The sequence below is a fragment of the Ctenopharyngodon idella genome, chromosome 7, assembly GCF_019924925.1.
Source record: "Ctenopharyngodon idella isolate HZGC_01 chromosome 7, HZGC01, whole genome shotgun sequence".
In the NCBI taxonomy this organism is placed as follows: domain Eukaryota; kingdom Metazoa; phylum Chordata; class Actinopteri; order Cypriniformes; family Xenocyprididae; genus Ctenopharyngodon; species Ctenopharyngodon idella.
Window position 1 is genome coordinate 5,623,900 of NC_067226.1, and position 24,768 is coordinate 5,648,667.

The window sequence follows — 24,768 nt, forward strand, 5'->3', positions numbered from 1 at the left end:
AGTTTCATTTTTAAAAATAATTTATAATAAAAAAATGAACTTTTTGATGATATTCTAATTATATGACCAGCACCTGTATATATATATATATATATATATATATATATATTGAAAGTTTTTTTTTTGTGGCCTCTGTCTGCCTTGGTAAAAATTAGTGTTTACTATACTTTTTATAGGTCTTGCATAATGTGAGTGAAAATTAATTTGTGTTTTTTGGTGTCTGATGGTGTTGACACAATATAAGTGATGGCAAGTTAAAAAGCACATTTTGATTAAAAAGAGAAAAGTTGGGAGGTTGTATCAAAGCTTAGCTTAGTACATGTAAGATACATAAATGTAGTTTAATTTGTCTGGGTAAAAAATTTAGCCTATTTTTTCAAAATTGCATCCTGTTTTGTCCCACTTCTCAAGAATCAGTGTTTTAATATAATTAAATATTTTATTTCCTCTCTCTGCTCTGGGTGTGGTAGAGCACTTAAATATTTAAGGTAAAGGCATAGGTAGATCAAGGTTTCTGTAGCTGTCTGCTACCTGCCACCTGCCAACGGAAGATTCAACTGTCTCTTGCACAAGCACACAAAGTGGGTGTCGCGGCCGGTCTCTATGGAAACCAGACAAACTTCACGCGCTGTTTGCAGCATACTAACGTAAGTTTACAGTTGGTACGTTCATATATTTCTTTAATTTTGGTTTATATTGTCTTATTATTGCAAAATGCAGACAAAAATGAATTTATCAACAACAATGAACGCGGAGGAAGGAACAAGGGTTGAATCTGAAGAAAAAGACACGAGTGAAGGTGTTGTGTCTTTTGCTCCAGGTAACAAGTTACCTTCTTAATGTTTACATTCAACGACCGTCATCAAAATAACAGACTTAAAAACAACAACAAAACTTAACCGTTAATCATTTTGGAGCATAGTGCAATATTATCGTTAAGTCCTGTTCTCTCCAGATTATATCCCAGCTGCTTCGAATTTTACAATGACTGAATAATTAAACTTTGGTAGTGTGCCACGACCTTTTAAAATCACTAGATTCACAGACCCCATGTTTGTTGAGACATTATTTGTTTGATAAGCTTAAACTACAATGAATAGTAGCTAGTTTGACACACACTGAATCAATGTTTACCCCCCTTTTCGCTTCCTTCTCCGTCATGTCTTAATTGCATCGAACATTAAATGATTTTGAACTATTTATTATCTATTTTTAACTAACACATTTAGCAAGCATCTAATATTTAACCCTTTCCATCATTTTATACTCATCCCAGTCACGTTATTTCACATTCCTTAAAATGTTGAAAACTGTGACACTCACAAACCAATATTTGGTAGAATTTAATGTCCTATTTTGTACCCTTTAATGGAAAATGTCTAACAGTAATATTTCTTTTAAAGTTCATGAATCTCAGAGCGCAGCTGCTGATGGGACAAATGATAACGGTGATACAAACAAAGCATCAGAGAGCAGCACAATGTCCTCAGGTCTCAGGTGATGAAGTGCAAATTTTTATAATACCTATGTATTTGCTCAGAACAAAATCAGTTGTTGTCTGAGAAGAACTAATATTGAATGATTTTTCTTGTATCTTCTAAGAATTACCAAAGCGTTTTTAAGGGAACACTGCAAGAAAAACAAACTGTACCTGACGCCAAGGCTGAATGACACTCTTTATCTTCACTTTAAAGGTTTGAAATTGCTTATGCAGTAGAAGATAATATTTTAATGTTGCATCTTTATGTTATTTTTTCAGCTCTTTATATAAAGTTTTCATTTCTGCATTTTAGGTTTTTCTTGTATTGAGGGTTTGGAGGAATATACTGGCCTGCGCTGCCTATGGCTTGAATGTAATGGCATTCGGAAGATTGAGAATCTGGAGAATCAGACAGAGCTTCGCTGTCTGTTCCTCCATCAGAACCTCATTCATACTCTGGAAAACCTGGAACCACTCAGCAAGCTATGCACACTCAATGTCTCAAACAATTATATCAAGGTCATTGAGAACATATGTGAGTACTTGCACACAAACGTGAACATGACAACACAAAATGTATTCTTTGTTCTCTGTTCCTTAATATACCTTCACTCATAAAGTTCACCTTTTGTTTTTCAGCCTGCTTGAGTGAGCTGTCCACGCTGCAGATCTCCCATAACACACTGGAGAATGTGTGTGACATGGAGGAGCTGTCACACTGTCCATCCATCAGTGTTCTTGATCTGTCTCACAACCACATCAGAGATCCAGCTCTCATTAATGTTCTAGAGAGAATGCCTGACTTGGTAAAATAAGTATATCTCTTCTGTCATATACATGATCAGATATGCTTACTTCTAGCTATGGACTGAATTGCTAGGAGTTAATTCATATTTGTTTGAATTTGCCAGCGTGTGTTAAATCTAATGGGTAATGAGGTCATCAAAAAAATCCCAAACTACAGGAAGACTCTGATTGTGCGTCTAAAGCAGTTGACCTATCTAGATGACCGGCCTGTGTTTCCAAAAGACAGGTTAGCAGCAGTGTTTTCTGTGCTGAAGTGCTATAGCATTAATTGTTTGACAACTGGCATTGTCAGTTTGGAGACAAATAGACCCCATAAAGCTAGTCTTTGTTACTATTTAGAGGCTGTGGTTGAAACTTTTATGTAATTATTGAAGTTGCTTTGAATCACAGAGCATGTGCAGAGGCGTGGGCAGCTGGTGGTCTGGAAGGTGAACGAAAAGAAAGGGAAATGTGGCAAACGAGAGAAAGAAGGAAGATCCAGGAAAGTTTGGATGCAATGGCTGCTATCAAAGAGAACGCACTGAAACAGCGGGAGGCTCGAGAGCTTTTGGAAAAAGGTAAACACACATACTCTTCACTTATACACAGCCGTTAAAAAGTTAGGGGTCAGTAAGAGTTTTACTTTTTAATACTTTTATTCAGCAGGGATGCATTAAATTGATCAAAAGTGACAAAGATTTTTACATTGTTACAAAAGATTTATATTCCAAATAAATACTGTTCTTTTGAACTTTCTATTAATCAAAGAATCCTGAAAAAAGTATCCAGTTTCCATAAAAATATTAAGCAGCACAACTGTTTTCAACCTTGTTAATAAAAAGAAATGTTACACCAAATCAGCATATTACAATGATTTCTGAAGGATCATGTGACACTGAAAATGAGTCATGGCTGCTGAAAATTCAGCTTTGCCATCACAGAAAAAAATAAATTTTAAAGTTATTTAAATTGTAATATTTTAATATATCACTCTCTTTATTGTATTTTTGTTTACATAGATGATCATAAGTAAGCATAGGAGACTAACCCAACCCCAAACTTTTGAACAATACTGTATACACACACTCATATTTTCATTTTCTTTTTTCTGACATACATCATTAAAAGCTTACCGTTTACCCTCAGGAATCATAGAGCCTCCAACTTCTGTTATTGAGAATCAGAGCACTCAAAACGAGACACCAGAAATTGCACCTGCAGAGAGTGACACATCAGAAACAGCACAGGAACAAACTGATCCATTAGCATCAGAGACACACCACATTTGCCAATCTGCATCTGATCAGGAACAGATTATCCAAACAACACTTGATCAAAATCATTCCAACCAGTCAAAACCAGAGAGACACCAAACAGGTTTAGAACAGATTCTCCATCCATCATTTGACCAGGAACAGACTGGTCAATCAGCAACAATGGGATTGAAGACTAAAGAGGAGAAGTACAAGAAAATTCTAGTGCAAAACCAAGGCACAAAACAATCACAGTCACATAACAGCGGTTCAGTTGCAGGTCCTGGTGCTCTCATCACTGAACTGATCTCTGAGGATGAAATAGAGACTATCACACTGTCAGAGAGACCAGCATTAACAATTGACGTGAGTCCTTACAGCATTTTTCACGTCATTTGTTTTTACAAGAAATTTCATGATTTAGAATGTCTAAAGTGTTTCACTGCTAAAAACATTTTCTGCTTCTCCAAAGGATCTTCCGGACCTTGAAGATGAAGAAAATAGCCTGATACTCCCAGCAACATCACAGGTAAGAAGAGGGTTAAATAAAGTAAAAAATAAAACATTTAGGTTACTAATGTAACCCCCGTTCCCTGAAGGAGGGAACGGAGATGTTACGTCAGTGACTGGTGAATTGGGATCGCACCTGAGGGCCCAATCGTCTTCAAGTATGAACAGAATCAGCCAATGGACATTGGCAAGTGAGATTTGCATTGCTAACCACACCTGTGCTGCGGATATATAGGAAGCAAGCAGATATGCACTCACCAAGTCTTCACTGACGAGCTGAGCAATGCCCGGTCGCTCAGTGATGAACATAGGGATTGTGCCGATGGGACATAACATCTCTGTTCCCTCCTTTAGGGAACAGGGGTTACATTAGTAACCTAGACGTTCCCATTCAGTCAGTCACTACGAGTTACATCAGTGACTGACGAATTGGGATCCCCAAGAAAAATGCATCAATCGCTGCGTCTTCCAGCGGCCTGTGTAAGCCCCCTTGGGGAGGAAAAAGGACAGGGCTTACACAGAGATGTCAATCACTGCTGTTCCTTAGCCCCACACAGTGAGAATTTTTAGATAATACTGGGAAAGCGTGCCTAATCCAATGCTACGGAGACCACACCCTGCCTGAAGGGGGGTAGTGTGTGGAAATACACAAATGGACTGGCCAGCGGCCAGTACGTCCCTGTGGAGGATCCAACCTAACCAGGGTGGAGACAGCACCAACAGGGACAGCAGAGAACTCTGCCATGGGAAAGACACAAGCTCACCAAGTGGGGAGCTGTACCATAGAAAATACACATATGGGATCACCCGAGGGGAATCACAACATATGGGCATCTAGTCAAACACAGGGGCTGACCAACTGGCATGCACACAAGTGAAAGACTTGCGGTAACATACACTTCCAGGGTGGAGAGAGACAGCCTTCGCTCCAACCTGTCTTGAAGGAAGGAAAGAATAACTCTGATCGGGCATTGACAGGGGTCTTCCTGATGGGAAGAACACCATTCAACAAACAGGGCCCAATTCAAAGCATAATTGTCCCTCATAGAGGGGGCTCTAGCTGAAGTGATCATGTCTGGGGGGTAGATCACTTAGACCCTCCACATCCCATCTAGAGACCACACGTGGAGGTTCCAGAGATCTGGAAGCGGGTGCCATATTGTGCCCTGTTCCTGAGAAAGAAGGTCTTTCCTCGGGAATCCGCCAGGGAGGGCCTGTCGTGAGGAGCGTGAGTTCTGAAAACCAGGTCCGGGTGGGCCAGTACGGTGCAACCAGTAAGACCTGCTCCTCAGCCTCCCTGACCTTGCACAGGGTCTGTGCAAGTAGGCTCACTGGGGGAAATGCATACTGTGTAGGCCCCCAGACCAGCTATGTGCCAGTGCGTTCATGCCGAGGATCCCCTCGGTCAGGGAGTAAAACCGGTAGTGAGACATGTCTGGAGTGGCAAACAGATCTACCTGAGCGACTCCGAAACTTTCCAAAGTGTGAGGTGTCGTGAGAGTGCATCGGCTGCATCGAGTGCATTGAGCTCACTTCTGCTAGCAACTCGAGCCAGTTGATATGCCACTGCAGTTGAGGTCCTGTCCAGGAGCCACAGCAGTATTCCCTTTGCACACAGCACCCCAGCCTGTGGTGGAGGCATCTGTTGAGACAACAACATTCCTGGACACTTGTTCTAGGGGCACTCCGGCCCATAGAAAAGCAAGGTCTTACCACAGGCTGAAAGCTTGGTGGCAGGTCGGAGTGATGGTCAACTGAAGTGTGCCACGGTGCCATGCCCATCTCGGGACTCGGTTGTGTAGCCAGTGCTGAAGTGGTCTCATATGGAGTAATCCATGTGGCGTGACCACGGCTGCAGATGCCATAAGCCCCAGGAGCCTCTGAAAACGTTTCAGTGGAATTCAAGCAGTTCAGCACCAACTGGGCACGCTCATTTGTGAGATGAGCTGTCCTGAGTTGGACTCCATACTGAGAAAAGATATTCTCTGCATGGAAGGGAGTTTACTTTTTACCAGTTGACCTGAACACCCCGGATGGCTGCGGTACCTGAGCACCAGGTCCCTGTGTTCGCATAATTGGTCTTGCGAGTGGGCCAGAATGAGCCAGTCATCGAGATGCAAAAACCCACTTACCGTAACAGGGTAAGGGCGGCTTCCATGACCTTCATAAAGATGTGGGGTGACAGGGACAGCCCAAAGGGGAGGACCTTGTAATGGTATGCCCGTCCCTCGAACGCAAAGCATAGGAACAGTCTGTGTCGAGGGAGAAACGAGACATGAAAGTACGCGTCTTTCAGGTCAATCGCTGCAAACCAATCCTGGGAGCGAACACATTCGGAAAGGCGTTAACATTGTGAACAGAAGCTCGTGAAGGGGTCGATTCAAAACACGCAGATCCAGGATTGGCTGTAACCCACCACTCTTCACGGGGACAATGAAGTAGGGGCTGTAGAACCCTGACCACAGACGTACCTGTGGTGGGGCAGCAAATTGGAGGGCAGGGACCCGACCCGAAGGCAGAGCGTTCCGGTGTGGGATCTGAGTGTTCAACTTACTGTACACTTACCTGCCTCCACGGTTTGGCTGGGGGTGCGTGAGAAGGTGGTGCGTCCTCGAACCGCACCTGGCTGTATGCTGGCGATGAAAGAGGGGGCTGAGGGTGGCAAAGCATAGCGTCGCTCACTGTCAGCCTCGTCCTCTTGGGACCCAAAGAATGAGGAAATTGCTCTTTTGTTGAAAATGTGGGAACAGAAATAAAACTCAACAAAAGATTCTCTGCCCGGCCCTCCTCCGGGGGAAGGAGCGGTGCCCTCACTGTCTCCTAAAGAGCAGTCCTCATCTCTGGGTGGCCTGTCTCAGGAACGCCACTTCGCCTGACTCTTGGAGGGTCTGGCAGGCCCCGGAGAGGCTGCCACTGGCGGGTGGGTGGAAGCAGCAGGGGCCCACTGGGGCAGGATTTGGGCAATCGCCTCCATCTGCTTCTGTACTGATGAAAACTGCTGGGCAAAGTTTTAAACAACATCGCCGAATACGCAGCCTGGGAGATGGGGGAGTCAAGAAAGCGAACTTTGTCAAGCCTGGGAAAGCATGGCCATGAGCTCTGGATTGGACTCGAACAACGTTGCTCCCCACGATGGGAGCAATGTAGCCAAATCCTCATCTCCAGAGGACTCAAGCCCACTCTGTGCAGCAATCTGGACCAGCACCAACATTCGGAAGCTCCACAGCTTGCGATGCCATAGAGGAGTGGGGGGGCTGTGGGGGTTGACCCAGCGGGAGAGCCCCCACAGTAATCCTCAGATCACCCTGCGTATCAACCAAAGTAGACTTCTACTGGCCAGCAGAAGAATTAGATCGGGGGATAGCAGAGGGGACCCCACCTCTTTTGAGGTAATGGAATCTCTCTGGATAGTTTTAAATATTCAGTTACAGCCACCGCAGTATCATTTGTTCATGCAACTTTTTTAAACCACTTGCTTTAAACGGCCATCGCACTTAACTTGAAAAAAGAAATGGCTGTAGATGAGGTGCAGACGTTTCTCTCATTGGTAGCCGAGGAGCGGATCCACGGCAGTAGAGGCAGCACATCTTTAACAATCAGTCTAATCCCACCCACTTTGAACCGGTACTAAACTGCAGTGAAAAAACAAACCGAAAGTAAAGTGAGCCGAGCCGTGCCATGCTGAGCCGAGTTGTACCATGCAGTGGAAAAGCGGCATTTGTGTTGAAGTGCACAGGGGGAAGATCGCCTGCACAGCATGCAGAGAAAGGCTCGAACTGTGCAAAGTTTCTCTTGAAGATGATCACCCCTAATGCACCGTCACACCAACACACAGACAGGAACTCTTCCGGGATCTGCAACACACTTGTTGAGGAATAGCAGAGCTGAATCAACGTTGAAACACTCGGCTCCGAAGTGAAAGCTTGACGAGTGCATATCTGCTCGCTTCCTATATACCCGTAGCACGGGGCGTGGTTAGCAATGCAAATCTCACTTGCCAATGTCCATTGGCTGGTTCTGTCAACACTCAAAGATGATAGGGCTCTCAGGCGCGATCCCAATTTGTCAGTCACTGACGTAACTCGTAGTGATTGACTGAATGGGAACTATATTCAATATCAATGATACTAAAGTAACACTGGATGAGAGAGCATGTATAATTAGAATGTCATTTCCACGGTTGTGATGAAAAATCACATTTTGTTGAAAAGTTATAAGGATTTACATTTTTAAATGTTACATTTTTCAGAGTGTCATCCGTCCGAAGATTCAGGTCATCTCTAGCGATGAAACAGAATCAGAAGATGTTACAAGCTTGTATCACTGGCCTCAGTCAGACGCTGTGGCCCCTGACCGATCGCAGCTGCTTATTAGTGTCTCCACTAAGAGAACCTCAGTCAAGCAGCAGAGCCCTGCCTGTATCAGTCAACCAGAGGCAGGAGATGACTTCCCCAAGACAGCAGGAACTAGACAGACTGTTTTGATTGAGGAACTGGACTGAGTTTTTATGGTTTAACTAATGGATGAAACTATATGGTAGTGTTTCCCAAACCTTGGATGTGAATTTAAATTGGGTGTCTACCTGATATATAAAAGGTGTTTAACATTAAATGACAAAATCATATTAATAATTTCAATTAAAATAATACAAAATAAAATATAAAGTCATTTTGCTTTGAACTTTATTGCAGATATAAATATATTTTGTTAAAACTTCAGCACACATATAGCACACATATAACATAGATATAACATATCAGTTTTTGATTTTTTTTTTACACAATCTACATATTTAATGATGTACAAAACCAGTAGATTTGAGTACAGAACATTACTGATTTCTATAGAAAACATAGTTGTAAGAACCAGGCCTATATTTTTGTCACTGTTTTTAAAAAAGCAAACACATCATTTGTCATGAATATCTCACCAAAGAGCTTACATATTAAATTCTGCATGAAGTCTATGCAGATATGTGCCTGTAGCACTGTCATTGGCATCAGTTCAGATATGTAAATTGATAGGTTACATCCGAAGCAGCAGGAGAAGAGAGAAGCATGTCAGGAGCAGCTCTTCACTAACTGAGTGGCTGACAGAATGAGCGAGTCCTTTGAGGGTTTCCTGATTGGTTTGGTCAGTGTTGGGAACCAAAGGTGTGGTTGCAGTCACAGCTTCAGTACGACTGGCACACATGTCGTAGAGGTTCCCAGCAAATGCTGTTTTCCGGGACTCTGCCCTTAAAGATTCCCAAATTTCTGCTGCATCGCCACGGCAACCTGACAACACACCGCTCACACACACCTGGAAGGCATCCCATGACCTGCAGATGTAAAGAAAAAAAAGTACAATGTAATGAGATAAAAAATATTGTAGTTGTAATTAGTGGAGGTGTTTTTGTGTGTGCATGTGTCTCACTTGCAGATGGAGTTGATGTCCTGTGGGTTATCAGTCATGGAGCTCACACTGTCACCCAGAGAGACCAGACAATCAGCAAAGCCCCTGTATACAGCACTACATGGAGGTGTTACTGCTGCACTCAGCACAGAGGAACAGAGACCTAAGGAAAACAAATAAGTTCTAATGATATGATAAAGAGCACATTTTGCAATGAAACTTATGCAATGAAAAAACCCTCAGGCCTGCAATAAAAAATAAAGGCATCTGATTGGGTCTAATCCTCAGATTCATCTCTATACTGGCATGATGAATCCGATTTTCAAGCAAAAGGAACTGGATGAAATATCTGAATGCAGTGAATTTCTGACTTGCACTGCAGCCTGAATCATAATCAGACCTTGTTTGTTCGTTGGCCAGAGGAGAACTGTGCTTGGTTTTTCCTAAGGTTTTTTTACATACAGAATATGTGGATACATGGCAACATTCTGTTGTGTCTGTATGCGTGTCTACTTCTCTATACTGTTAGATGTTGCCGTATGTCACGTGGATTAATCTGAGGATTAAACCCAGAGCAAAAACAACATTTAATCTCACTGCAGAATAGCTCGAAAAGACAAATCTCCTCTATTTTTACCATGTATGTTTATCTTAACAAAAATATAAAGGATTCATACATTCAAGAGTTCAGGAACATTAGATACAGAAACGACAGCAATTCCTGATCCTCAAAAAGGTCTTATTCTTTGGCGTGTGTGTGTGTGTGTGTGTGTGTATACCCCATGACTGCCGCCACTAATTTACATTAAATCAAAGAAACTAACAGACAGAAGAATTTGAAAAACATATTCAGAACAGATTTGCATATGTATGCAGCATGCATGATTTTAAATAGATAAAACTAAAATATATTGTATAATGTAAAAATTAAATATTAAAATTAAATATACTTGAGACTATATATACACAGTTAAAAATAAAGATTTTTTATTGGAAGAACCTTTAACATCCATAGAAACTTTCCATTGCACAAAAGATTATTTATAGTGGCAAAATGTCATTTAAACATTTAAAATGTTCTTCACAAAAAAAGAAAAATGAAAAAACTGATCTCTCAAAGGTTCTTTGGGGAATGGTTCTTCAAGGCATTGCTGCAAAAAAACTTTATTTTTAAGAGTTTATGATAATTATGAGACAAATTATAACATTACAAACATAAATAAAAATAGACTTTTACTCACTGAGGCAGAATGAAATGAACAGCAGCAGATGCATTCCGTTGAAAAGACAGAAATTTGAACTGAAGACCACATATACTGGAACACCTTAATGTTTACACACTTTCACAAATCATCCAAAACTTCTTCAGGTCTCCCATTCACCTTCTTATTTCACAAAAGAGCTGCAACTTTGAAGCCAACTGTTGAGCCTGGTGGATAAAGGGGGGGTTGTGAAATCTGATTATTAAAAAAGGGGGAAGCTGTTGGATTAAAGATCATTTCCGGCTACAGCGTTCATCATATCAGAGGAAAAGAATATACCTCCTGTGACAATGGTTCGATATGGCTTAGACTATTAGTTTCTCTCTCTCTCTGACTGTCTATCTTTCACACACACACGCACGCACACAATATACAAACAGATGGAAAAAATCCCAGTAGGACTGGCATTTTAATTCCAGCATGGTACTTTCTAATACACACTCAGTGAGCAAGCCTCTGTTTGATTGACAGGCTTGGATTATGTCATTGCATAAATCTAAAGGAAGAGCAGAATAAAGACGGATTTGTACCTCTTATGTAAAGCCATTACTATCAACTCTACTCTCTCATTTTCTCTGTTCCTGACACTGTCACTGTTTCCTAGTATTCATCTTCCATGTTTTTTGCACATGGAATAATGGTAGCCATAGTTTTCTTAGTAGGCTACTATGTAATTTAAATGGTACAGAAATATAGTAATCATTCAGTACCATGCAATACACGGTTAAGTGCGATGGTATTATCATTTGATGCCATCACTGTCCCATGGTAAACTAAAGCAACAGTGATTTTTGCCTATGAACCTGCATAAACTACACTGGCCAAATTCTTGATTATATTGTAAAAAGCCAAAAGCCCCCATGAGGGATTTTTTTTTTTTTTTTTTTACCGTGCCCCAAAAGCAACATGTATTATGATAGATAAAATTATGAAATATATTATGGTAGAGATCGAATACAATATAATATAATACAATAGACATGTAATAATATATTGTGTGTTTGTTACTGTCTGAGAATGTGATCATTTATTTGTTGTGTTGCACGCGTGTCTTTATTAGAGTTGCTTTAAGTAAAACTACCATTAGGTGGAGTAAAGTCACATCCTAACAGCTGCATGACGCGCTAGAGTCAACGGAAGTGACGCAGTTTGTGTGGATGTGGGACTGTCATGGATGAAGTTAGTTCACCGGCTAGACGTCGCGGTGGTCCGGCGGGGCTCTCCGCCGTGCAGTCCGACACGATAGAGGGTCTGACCGAGTTGGAGGATCTGGAGCGAGTGTATGCGCAGCTATGTGCCGAAGAGGTAAATATTTATTAGTGGAAACAGTGTTCGTTAGTCCCTCTGAGCTTGATGACTAGGAAGGGTAGATAAAGGCTCGTCAGCTGTGTCAGTTAGTTTATTATGTTTAAAAATTGAGTGTGTGCCTGAACGGTGAGTTTGTGTGGATGTTGACTGTGCATTGGCATAAACTGAATATAAACGCACCTCCCTGACAGGCGGAAGTGCAGGTGGAGCTGGGCGCTCTTATGGGGCAGCAGAGCAACATAGAAACAAAGATGCTAGCCCTGCAGAGGATGGGGTGAGTGTATGATTTTTACATCTAACATATGCTGTTGAGCTGAAAGAATAGGGTAGTGTGGTATTAAATTGTGTGTGTTTTTCCTCAGACCAAACTTGCAGCTGATTGAGGGAGATGCTGTGCAGCTGTCTGGCATGATCAACTTTACATGCAGCCTGGCAGAGAATGTCAGTAGCAAAGTCAGACAGCTGGATCTCACCAAGGTGGCCAACATACACATTCTCATGATGATATATACGTCTATCAATTTGACTGTTTCCACTCAAGTTTTGCACCTGGTTTTTGCGGTTCTGTTTCAGAAAAGGCTGTACCAAGCAATTCAGCGGGCAGATGATATTCTAGACCTGAAGTTCTGCACAGATGGTGTTCAGACTGCCCTGCGTAACCAGGACTATGAGCAGGCTGCCGCCCACATTCATCGCTATCTTTCTCTTGACCAGTCAGTGATTGAGCTCAGCAAGCAAGGTGGAGAGGGTGAGTCGTTTTTTGGGCTTTCTTGCAACAGATATTACCATTGCAACTATAGCATTGTGAACAATCTGTTACACACAGTTATGCAAATTGATAATGTGGTTTGTAGAAATAATATATTTTAGATTTTAGAAGAAAGTTGTATTGCAACAGCTTTTTAGATGAATATAATATTCAGGAGAAAAATCAGTCAGGTTTCAGACAAGGTCATTATACTGTAACATTATTAAAGGTAGTAAATGATCTGAGATTAAATACAGATAATGGTAATGCATGTTTTAATCCTTTTTGGATCTAAGTGCAGCATTTGACACGGTTGATCATTGTATTCTGTTAACCAGACTGGAAAAGCTTGTAGGTCTCTCTGGTAATGTTTTAAATTGTTTAACATATATTACAGAAAGGAACATTTAAGTTAATATAGATGACTATATATCAAAGACTTTATGGTGTTCCACAAGGATCAATTCTTGGGCCAATTTTATTTTTGTTATACATGCTCCCTTTGGGCAGCATAATTCAGAAAAATGACATGAATTATCATTCTTATGCTGATGATATACAATTATACATTTCAGTTGAGATCCAAGACACTGTTGTCATAGAGAGGTTGTCTGACTGTCTGTCCAGCATTGTAAAGTGATTGAATACAAACGTTTTGAAACTGAACGAAGACAAAACTGAAATTCTTATTGGGTTCAAACATGAGAGGGAGAGGATAGAAGCTGGATTGGGTTCCTTAGGACTAAAATCTAAGGACGATGTAAAGAACCTGGGCATCATTCTTGACAGCGGCTTGAGTTTTAAGTCTCTCATTAATCAAGTTACAAAAACATGTTTTTACCACCTGAAAAACATTGCCAGGATTCATCCTTTTTTGTCTTTGAATGATGCAGAGAAACTAATTCATGCATTTATCTTCTCTCGACTTGAATGCTATATATACTGGCTTACCTAAGGGTTCTATAGCTAAGCTACAATTAACACAATTGTCTGATTGTCTGTCAACATACATTTCAAATTGTACTTTAAGATCTTCTATTGCTGGTCTTTTGGCACATTATATAGTAAATCTTAAGAGATCTGGTATTATCTCATTTAGCCACTATGCTCCGAAAATGTGGAATTGTCTACCAAATAAAGTGAGAGAATCTAATAGTATTGATATTTTTAAAAGGAGGGTTAAGACATATCTTTTTAAAGTTGCTTATGAGTATAATAATAGTGTGTGGAGTTGTGTGTAATTTTGTTTTATGTTTTTATTTTACTTTTTGAATGTTTTACATTGATATTGTGTGAAATTATATTCCTAATATTTGTTTTTATGCTTGTGAAGCATTTTGAGTTGCATTCCATGTATGAAAAGTGTTATGTTTATTATTATTATTATTATATTTAATGCAGATATTGTTTAAACTGATGCTCACATACAGTATCTCACAAAAGTGAGTACACCCCTCACATTTCAGCAACCATTCTATTATATATTCTCAAGGGACAATACTATAGAAATGAAAATTGTATATACTTTAGAGTAGTCAATGTGCAGCTTGTATAGCAGTACAGATTTACTGTCCTCTGAAAATAACTCAACATACCGCCATTATTGTCTAAATAACTGGCAACAAAAGTGAGTACACCTTAAGTGAACATGTCAAAACTGTGTCCAGTGTAAATATTTTGTGTGTGCACCATTGTTATCTAGCACTGCCTTAATCCTCCTGGGCATGGAATTCACCAGAGCTGCACATGTTGTTGCTGGGATCCATATGGTCTGTTCACTGACAAGCTGACCTTCCACTTCTGCAACCTCTAAAGCAATGCTGGCAGCACTCATACATCTGTTTTTTGAAGCCAGCTTCTGCACCTGATGCACAGCATGAGGACTCATCTTCTTTGATCGACCCTTGCAAAGCCTGTTCCGAGTGGAACCCATCTTGGAAAACCTCTCTCTATGACCCTGGCCACTGTACTGTAACTCAGTTTCAGGGTGATACTGATCTTCTTATAGCCTAGGCCATCTTTGTGGAGAGCAACAATTCTAATTCTCAAATCCTCAGAGAGTTCTTTGCCATGAGGTGTTGAACATCCAGTGGTCAGTATGAGAGAATTGTACTCAAAGCACCAAATTTTAACTGCTCTAATACAAGATCCACACATTTGTATGGTCCTGTCAAGCAGACAAAAACATGAACATGATGAATAGGACATGTGGCTTTGCATGGTTAAACAACATACAACTGTTATCATTTAGGGTGTACTCACTTTTGTTGCCAGCTATTTTGACAATAATGGCTGTATGTTAAGTTATTTTCAGAGGACAGTAAATCTATACTGTTATACAAGCAGCACATTGACTACTCTAAAATATATCCAAGTTTCATTTCTATAGTATTGTCCCTTGAGAAGATATACTAAAATGGTTGCTGAAATGTGAGGGGTAACTCACTTTTGTTGGATACTGTATACTTAAAATAAGATACTTATTGTATTATCAATCTGTGTGCTATTCTCTGTGCAGGCAGTGCAGTTGAAGCCAGCCTTGCATTGCTGCAGGAAGCAGAGCGCAATCTGAAGGCGCTGGTTACCACACGACTGGAGGAGGCGGTTGCAACGGGTGACTTGCCTCAAGTGGAGCGCTTTTTCAAGATCCTTCCTTTACTGGGGCTCCATGAGCAGGGACTTGCACGCTTTGCTCAGTACCTCTGCAGTCAGGTAGGAGCATGTGTGTATGTCCACCCTACATGACCAGTGAAATCCGTTAAGAATGCTTTGTTTTGGTTATTGGGGTTCTAGTATTAAGACTTGTGTCTTTTGCTCGCTTCCCTTTCAGTTGGCCAGTAAGGCAGAGGAGAACTTGCTCCTGGCTGTTGGGTCTGATCTTGGTGAACGCAGAGCACCAGTTATCTTTGCTGACACCCTCACTCTGCTGCTTGAAGGTAAGAGCAGATGCATTGCTGTAAATTTGGCAATATTTAGAATGTTTAAATGAATAGAGATCAACCAGCCTTTGTCTGTATCTGTTAGGTATCGCACGCATTGTTGAAACTCATCAGCCCATAGTGGAAACATACTATGGACCAGGCCGACTGCACACACTCCTTGCTCACCTTCAGAAAGAGTGTGACAAACAGGCTCAGAAAATAGTGGACAAATTCATCCAACAGAGAGATTACAACAATAAGGTGTGTGTAGTGTGTCTATACCAGGGGTTTTCAATTTTTTAGATGCATAAACTCCCAAATCATATTGGGAGTTGTGGCATCTAAATATGATAATTCAATTTAAAAGGCATCGATCTTTTATAAGCACCCGATTTATATACTTAAAAAAATATTATTATAAATCTAAAATTAGTTTTTTTTTTTTTTTTTTTAGTTAAACTTACATATTTATATTTAAATTTGTATATAAGTGTATTTTTCTACTCACTATAGTAACAGTACTGTTAAATGTATTATTTTGTTTATTTATTTATTTATTTTAATCTTATTATTTATTATAAGATGTGTTTATGTGCTGTATTTGATGTTTGGACCTTGAATAAAGTGCCTTTTGACATAGTTATACACATTAGGTGTACTTTTTACATTTGTTTTGCAATAGTTTCAGGTTGTCCAGAGCAGCATGATGAGGGGCATGACTACAGAAAAGATTGAACCCAGGTGCGGTCCATATTATAATCATTTATCATAAAGATTGTATCTTGTAAATACTAGTTTTATTTATCATATGTTTAATCTAGAGACCTGGATCCCGTGTTATGTGAGGTCACCTTAATGAACTCAAGAGCCGAGCTTTACTTTCGGTTCTTGAGACGTCGTATTGTTGCTGACTTTGAGGTTGCAGATGCAATGGCAGATGATACTGTTATACAAGGTAACACCTACCTTTTCATGGGATATGAAACTACTATAGGAAAATTATTTCTAAAGCAAGTACATAACTGCTATTAGATGTAGCCTATCAATTAGTACACGTGCTGGTGCTCATTCAGGCATCACAGTACTTCTTGATCCAGTTTCTCCCCATCATTGCATATTAAGAAGAAATGTGTGTAACTAGGCTATACAAATTAAGCATGTCTGCAAAATGTAGTATGTTGATAAATATGTTGATTTATGAAAATGAATACTCATACATTTGCTTGTATTGTTAATGCTTGTTTTTGTTGTTTTCTAGAGCATCAGCAGAGTTTAGAAAAGTTACTGAAGGATTGTCAGCTGAGCCGTGCTATGCAGGAGCTGATTGGCTATTACATTCCCATGGAGGAGTATTACATGAGAGAGTCTGTCAACAAGGTGTGACACATATACACTTAACTTCATGTTGTCATGTGTGTATGTACATTATACTTGAATCAGAGATTATTGTCAGGCACATGTACACTTATATTCAAAAGTTTGGGGTCTGTAAGATTTTTTTAATGAAAGAAATTAAATTGATCAAAAGTGACAGCAGAGACTTTTACATTGTTACAAAAGATTTATATTTCAAGTAAATGCGATTTCTTTTGAACTTTCAATTAATCAAAGAATCCTGAAAAAGTGTGCCATGATGTTAAAAATGATGATAATAATAATAATAATAAGTTTCTTGAGCACCAAATCTGCATATTAAAATATTTTCTGAAGGATCATGTGACACTGAAGACTGCAGTAATGACTGCTGAAAATCCAATTTTGCCAACACAGGAATAAATGACACGTTAAAATATATTAAAATAAAAAGTTATTTTAAATTGTAATAATGTTTTGCAATATTACTGTTAAACTGTATTTTTGATTAAATACATGCATCCTTGGTGAGCATAAGAAACTTTCAAAAACATTTAAAAATCTTACTGACCCCAAACTGTTGAACTGTACATTACTACATTACTACATTTCATTACTACATTGTGGCCTTGTTGTATCTATCTTTTGTTTTGATTTTGCCATCAATTAAAGGCAGGATAGGTGATTTGTTCCAGAAACATATTTTTTGTCTCTTCACATTCTGATAGCAATCACTTAAGTGATCTAAATATATTTATATGTATGTATGTGTGTGTGTGTGTGTGTATAATATATATATATATATATATATATATATATATATATATATATATATTAGTATTTCACAGAAGTGAGTACACCCCTCACATTTTTGTAAATATTTTATTAGTGACATGATTATCATGATTTTATCTTTTCATGTGACAACACTGAAGAAATTACACTTTGCTACAATGTAAAGTAGTGAGTGTACAGCTTGTATAACAGTGTAAATTTGCTGTCCCCTCAAAATAACTCAATACACAGCCATTAATGTCTAAACCGCTGGCCACAAAAGTGAGTACACCCCTAAGTGAAAATGTCCAAACTGGACCAAATTAGCCATTTTCTCTCCCCGGTGTCATGTGACTCGTTAGTGTTACAAGGTCTCAGGTGTGAATGGGAAGCAGGTGTGTTAAATTTGGTGTTATCGCTCTCACTCTCTCATACTGGTCACTGGAAGTTCAACATGGCACCTCATGGCAAAGAACTCTCTGAGGATCTGAAAAAAAAGAATTGTCACTCTACATAAAGATGGCGTAGGCTATAAGAAGATTGCCAAGACCCTGAAACTGAGCTGCAGCACGGTGGCCAAGACCATACAGCGGTTTAACAGGACAGGTTGGACTCAGAACAGGCCTCGCCATGGTCAACCAAAGAAGTTGAGTGCACGTGCTCATCGTCATATCTAGAGGTTGTGTTTGGGAAATAGACGTATGAGTGCTGCCAGCATTGCTGCAGAGATTGAAGGGGTGGGTGGTCAGCCTGTCAGTGCTCAGACCATACGCCGCACACTGCATCAAAGTGGTCTGCATGGCTGTCGTCCCAGAAGGAAGCCTCTTCTAAAGATGATGCACGAGAAACCCCGCAAACAGTTTGCTGAAGACAAGCAGACTAAGGACATGGATTACTGGTCCTGTGGTCTGATGAGACCAAGATAAACTTATTTGGTTCAGATGGTGTCAAGCGTGTGTGGCGGCAACGAGGTGAGAAGTACAAAGACAAGTGTGTCTTGCCTACAGTCAAGCACGGTGGTGGGAGTGTCATGGTCTGGGGCTGCATGAGTGCTGCCGGCACTGGGGAGCTACAGTTCATTGAGGGAACCATGAATACCAACATGTACTATGACATACTGAAGCAGAGCATGATCCAACATATTGGATTCCAACATGATAACGACCCCAAACACACCTCCAAGACAACCACTGCCTTGCTAAAGAAGCTGAGGGCACCTAAACCCTATTGAGCATCTGTGGGGCATCCTCAAACGGAAGGTGGAGGAGCGCAAAGTCTCTAACATCCACCAGCTCCGTGATGTTGTCATGGAGGAGTGGAAGAGGACTCCAGTGGCAACCTGTGAAGCTCTGGTGAACTCCATGCCCAAGAGGGTTAAGGCAGTGCTGGAAAATAATGGTGGCCACACAAAATATTGACACTTTGGGCCCAATTTGGACATTTTCACTTAGGGGTGTACTCACTTTTGTGGCCAGCGGTTTAGACATTAATGGCTGTGTGTTGAGTTATTTTGAGGGGACAGCAAATTTACACTGTTATACAAGCTGTACACTCACTACTTTACATTGTAGCAAAGTGTCATTTCTTCAGTGTTGTCACATGAAAAGATATATTTACAAAAATGTGAGGGGTGTACTCACTTCTGTGAGATACTGTGTGATATATATATATATATATATATATATATATATATTATATATATGTGTGTGTGTGGAAGGCGTAGGACCAAAAATGTTCATCCAATCATTGCATTTGATCCGAATGCAATGAAACGATGTCCTACCTGCCTGTCAACATATGTATTTCCATACCTCCACACACCCTGCTCACGCAGACATCACACGGCATCAGCGCGTTTCATTCTATTCAGAGTTAGACAGACTTCAGTCACCGAGCACCGCAACCAAAACAGCAGCCACTTTTAAAAGTTCCTCCTGAGCCAAAACAGCACCATACTACTGTAATTTGGAGAAAATGGAAACCTCTGATGTTATACTCAGAGCGGTTTGTAGCTCAAATTTATGCATTTCATTGGCAACACTATCATCCTTGAAATTAAACTGTAGCAGTCAGGTGGTACAGGTCAATGCTCTATAAGTTGTTTATGTTCATTATTATTGTAATGTTATGTGCGTTGAGACATAAGGTAGTTTAACGCCGTCTCTCGTAACACTTTTGCTCCCTACTGTAGGTGTTCATGTGTTTTGAAGGAGGCGTGGTTTTGGAGACACTCTGAAGGGAGGCTAGCTAGCTTGCTATTGCTAGCCTTTCCGAAACAAATGGCCTACCCTAGCTTTCAAATTGCAGATACATTTCATTGGCAGAATGGATGTCAAGTCACTTTTATTTTTATAGCACTTTATACAATACAGATTGTTTCAAAGCAGCTTTACAGTGATCAACAGGAAAATAATGATTTAATGATGCAAACAGAATTAATTTCAGCTGTACAGCAGCCCTAAAGAAAACAATGTCATTGTTCAGCTGAAGTCAGTTTAGTGTTGATTCAGTTACGTTGTAAAGATCATCAATTATTAAATTAGTTCAATTAAGCTATAAAGCAGCTCTGCAGAAAACAGTGATGTCATCGTCCAACATCGTCTAAGTTCTCAGTGCTAATAGGATGATTAATATGACTTTATAGGCAGTTGCCATGGACACAGCTGAGGTGGGTCAGCTGAGCTCCAGCATGGTGGATGATGTGTTCTACATTGTGAAGAAATGTATCAGCAGAGCTCTCACCAGCAGCAGCTCTGACTGCGTGTGCGCCATGATCAATCATGCAACCAGCGTTCTGGAGACAGACTTCAGGTATACGCACAAATTTGGAATTATTAAGTGTACATTGTTATTGATGATAAAAATGCATGTGAAGAATTATTGTAGTGGTGGATGGAAAGTTTCCAGAGAATTTCTGAAAAGTGCATTGTTATTGAATATCTAATCATTCACTATACCTTTTGCATCTCTTTCCTTGTGTACAGAGAGGTGTTAGTAAGTAAGCTGCGAGCTGGATATCCAGTCAGTGCTCTGCAGGACCTGCAGCGTGGGGTCAGCAGTGCCGTCAGTCTGATGCAGAGCAGTCTACAGCACGGCAAGATAACAAACCTCACACAAACGCTTGGGATTGAGAGCCAGGAACAGGCAAAGAGTGCCTACTTGGTCAGCAATAAGTCTGTTTTTCTGTCTCACACACAACTTTGTCACTTTTCACTTGTTTTTCCGTACTTACTTAGTTTTCTCACTAAATACATGTTTTCATGTAGTTTAAGCATAATAATGATTTTTTTTTTCCTCAGGTGACTCTCAATAATGTGGAGGTGTGCAGTGAGAATATCAGCACCCTGAAAAAGAATCTAGAGGTCAGTGTGATGTGACTTTCTTTCATCAAAGATAATTTGGTTTCTTCCAGCCAACCACCAGAAGCACGCACTCTGTCATTTGCTTACCCTCATGCCATCCCAAACCGATAGGTCCGTCATTTCTTTCATGTATCATGTCACTTGTTTCTTGTTTGGTCTTTTGTTTAGTTTGAGTTTCCTGTTACTGTTTTGAAGTCTTTTGTAGTTCTGCTCCAGTTTCCTGTTCCGCTCATTACCCCCTGATTATTTGCACCTGTGTCTATTACCCTTTGTGTATACAAGCCCTGGTGTTTCCTGTGTTCATTTTCAGGATTGTTCTTCCATAGTTGCATGTCACTCTCAGTTACGTTCCTTATGTTGGGATGTTTTCTTGTTACTTTATCATTAAATGCCCTTATCTGCATTTAGATCCTGCTCTCCTTCATCCCGTGTTACACCATGGAACACAAAAAGAGAAATTTTGAAAACTTTTCCATGCAATTACAGTTGATGCGTATAGGTGCTTACAAGCCCTATAAACATATCATAAAAGCAGTCCAAATAAACTTACTATTTGTGTTGCATGGATGAAAGAATGTCCCACAAGGTTTGAATGGCTTGAGGGAGAATACATTTTCAGGAATGTTTAGGGAAGTTTTTTTATCCAAAGGTAGAACTTAACCAGCTACACACAATACCTTGCATGGTTTGCTATTTTTGGAAATGAGACATGCCGGTCAGAAACAGTTCCCACTTTACTGATTGCATCCCTAGAACAGGATGTCAGACTATTCTTACTAGCTTGAGTTGTTGTAATCATGTGAGTAAATATCCACTTTAATGCAAGAAAGAGATCAATAACACTGAAAAAGTGTCAGTGGTCTAGTTTGAACAATATTTAAACTAGATCTTTCTGCCTTATGCTGACGTTTGATGTTGTTGTGAGCATTCTGAATTGCTTTCTCTTCCTGTCCTTCTCAGAGTGATTGTGCGAAGTTGTTCAGTCAGGGGGCAGGCTCAGATCATGCGAAAGCTAAGATTGACAGCTGTCTTTCTGATTTGGTCACCACCTCCAGCAAATTCAAGGACCTCCTCCAGGTCAGTGAGAATCTGTTTATACACTACCATTCACAAGTTTAGGGTCAGTAAGATTTTTTTTTTTTTTTAATGTTTTTGAAAGTCACTTATGTTCAACAAGGCTGCATTTATTTTTATAAAAAATACAGTAATAACAGTAATATTTTGAAATATTATTGCAATTAAAGGGTTAGTTCACCCAAAAATGAAAATTCTGTCATTAATTACATGTTGCTCCACATCCATTAGACCTTCATTCATCTTTGGAACACAAATTAAGATATTTTCGATGAAATCCGAGAGGTATCTGACTCCTCCATAGACAGCAATATAACCACCACTTTCAAGGCCCAGAAAGGTACTAAAGACATCATTAAAATAGTGACTGCAGTGGTTCAACCTTATTTTTATAAAGCGACGAGAATACTTTTTATGCTCGTTGCTTCATAAAATTAAGGTTGATCCACTGCAGTCCCTATTTTAACGATGTCTTTAGTACCTTTCTGGGCCTTGAAAGTGGTGGTTATATTGCTGTCTATGGAGGAGTCAGATACCTCTCGGATTTCATCGAAAATATCTTAATTTGTGTTCCAAAGATGAATGAAGGTCTAATGGATGTGGAGCAACATGTAATTAATGACATAATTTTCATTTTTGGGTGAACTAACCCTTTAAATAAATATTTTTGTGGAAATTGTGATCAATTTTTTTTTTTTTGATAGGATTTTTTTTTTTTTTATGAATTGAAAGGAGCAGCACTTATTTGGAGGAAATCTTTTGTACCATTATAAATGTCTTTACTGTCACTTTTGATCAATTTAATATATCCTTGCTGAATAAAGGATCTTAAAAGAAAAAAAAAAAAAAAGATCTTACTGACAAACTTTTGATTAACATACAAAATCTTGAATGTTTGTGCTTATTTTTCTTACTGGTTTGTGTATGTACAGGAAGGGCTACAGGAGCTTAACAATACCTCTATTAGACCACAAGTAAAACCCTGGATCAGCAGCTTCCTGTCTGTCTCGCACAACATTGAAGAGGTATGAGATAATGTTTCTATTTCTACTACTACTGACAAAGAGGAAATAAAAATGTCTGCACTTGAGAGTTGACAATGATAGGATGGAAAATCAGTTATATTGCTCAATCTTATGAATTATGATTTAAGTTAATTCTTGCTTTGTGTTTCTTTTGTTGTTTTTAGGAAGAGTTCAGTGAGTATGAAGCCAATGATCCTTGGGTTCAGCAACTCATTGTCCAGTTAGAGCAGCTCATGGCCGAGTTTAAGGTACATTGATTTTAATCCACTTTACACACGCACGCACGCACGCACGCACACACACATCCATTCTAAAAATGCCTCTCTGTAGGTGGGCCTGTCACCAGTCATCTACGATACTCTAACTAGCCTGATGACCAGTCTCATCGCCATGGAGATGGAGAAGACTGTGTTCAAATGCACCTTTAGCAGGGTGAGATGTAAACATGTCCTGCACAAATTAAAACAGCTACACATTTGCTTAAAAAACAGACATCCTAACTGTCCTGTGCATTCTGGGTTGTAGCTTGGTGGATTACAGTTTGATAAGGAGCTGCGTGCTTTGGTTGCATACCTCTCCTCTGTCACCTCCTGGACCATCCGGGATAAGTTTGCCCGACTCACACAGATGGCAACTATTCTCAACTTAGAGAGGGTATGTGGCTTTTTGACTGGCATTTAAAAATGTTGCTCATTGAAATCTGGTCTATGACTGAAAGGACTGTTTCATTTGGAATTTTGTGTTTGTGTTTTTTTTTTTTTTCTTGAGGTGTCTGAGATCCTGGATTATTGGGGACCCAACTCTGGGCCTTTGACTTGGCGTCTGACCCCTGCTGAGGTTCGGCAGGTCTTGGCCCTAAGGGTGGATTTCCGCAGTGAGGACATTAAAAGATTAAGACTATAACAAAAACACTTTAAATTGTTTTCCATGTATAGAAATGGGAGTTTTCGGGTAACTTGAATGAATGTATGCTCTCTCTGAACATTTGTATACACACAAATTGTTTTGTTTGTTTTTTAAACATATGTAATAAATGTATTACTTGCCAACATTGTGGATCAAATTGTCTTTCAGCTATTCTGAAGCTCACACTCACTTAAATAAACATACAATTTTTTTGCTAAATATTTAAAAGGTTGGTTAAAGGGTTAGTTCACCCAAAAATGACATTTGTCATTAATTACTCACCCTCATGTCGTTCCAAATCTGCAAGACCTTTGTTCATCTTCAGAACACAAATTAAGGTATTTGATGAATTTTTTATCCCCCATAGAAAGCAACGTAATTATGACATTTAAGGTCCAGAAAGGTAGTAAAGGCATTGTTAAAATAGTCAACATCACTACAGTGGTTCAACCTTAATGTTACGAAGCGATGAGAATACATTTATGTGCAAAAACAAAACAAAAATAACTACTTAATTTCATCTCTCCCCTGTCAGTCTCCTATGCTGTTTGCATTGTATAGACAGTGCAGCACTTCCGGGTTCTCTGTCAGAAAGCCGGCTCATTATTGGCC

The 24,768-nt window shown here is 39.8% G+C and overlaps 3 protein-coding genes across 5 annotated transcripts; 2 read left to right on the top strand and 1 right to left on the bottom strand.

Moving 5' to 3' along the window:
* The first annotated feature begins 499 nt into the window (after window positions 1–499).
* dnaaf1 (dynein axonemal assembly factor 1) lies at window positions 500–8,683 on the top strand. Of its 3 annotated transcripts, XM_051899041.1 has the most exons (11): window positions 527–647; window positions 721–820; window positions 1,404–1,497; window positions 1,603–1,694; window positions 1,794–2,015; window positions 2,120–2,286; window positions 2,392–2,513; window positions 2,678–2,844; window positions 3,413–3,885; window positions 3,992–4,048; window positions 8,279–8,683. In XM_051899041.1, exons 2-11 carry the CDS (start codon window positions 727–729, stop codon window positions 8,528–8,530), a joined length of 1,740 nt encoding a protein of 579 aa, XP_051755001.1. In that variant the 5' UTR covers window positions 527–647; window positions 721–726; the 3' UTR covers window positions 8,531–8,683. The 3 variants fall into 3 exon arrangements, with proteins under 3 accessions (XP_051755003.1, XP_051755001.1, XP_051755000.1); XM_051899043.1 differs by lacking the exon at window positions 721–820 and having other exon boundaries at window positions 500–647; XM_051899040.1 differs by lacking the exon at window positions 527–647 and having other exon boundaries at window positions 715–820.
* An 11-nt stretch (window positions 8,684–8,694) lies between these two features.
* On the bottom strand, window positions 8,695–11,028 carry nrn1lb (neuritin 1-like b). The gene is made up of 3 exons (XM_051899074.1): window positions 10,665–11,028; window positions 9,445–9,586; window positions 8,695–9,349 (listed from the first exon to the last, which is right to left on the bottom strand). The coding sequence occupies exons 1-3, from the start codon at window positions 10,696–10,698 to the stop codon at window positions 9,055–9,057; spliced, it is 471 nt and encodes a 156-aa protein (XP_051755034.1). The 5' UTR covers window positions 10,699–11,028; the 3' UTR covers window positions 8,695–9,054.
* A 746-nt stretch (window positions 11,029–11,774) lies between these two features.
* Window positions 11,775–24,299, top strand: cog4 (component of oligomeric golgi complex 4). The gene is made up of 19 exons (XM_051899035.1): window positions 11,775–11,990; window positions 12,185–12,267; window positions 12,356–12,470; window positions 12,567–12,741; window positions 15,260–15,453; window positions 15,572–15,677; window positions 15,766–15,923; window positions 16,345–16,403; window positions 16,484–16,617; window positions 16,921–17,039; window positions 20,434–20,600; window positions 20,774–20,951; window positions 21,089–21,151; window positions 22,112–22,228; window positions 23,158–23,250; window positions 23,415–23,498; window positions 23,581–23,682; window positions 23,776–23,904; window positions 24,019–24,299. The coding sequence occupies exons 1-19, from the start codon at window positions 11,856–11,858 to the stop codon at window positions 24,151–24,153; spliced, it is 2,346 nt and encodes a 781-aa protein (XP_051754995.1). The 5' UTR covers window positions 11,775–11,855; the 3' UTR covers window positions 24,154–24,299.
* The last annotated feature ends 469 nt before the right edge of the window (window positions 24,300–24,768 follow it).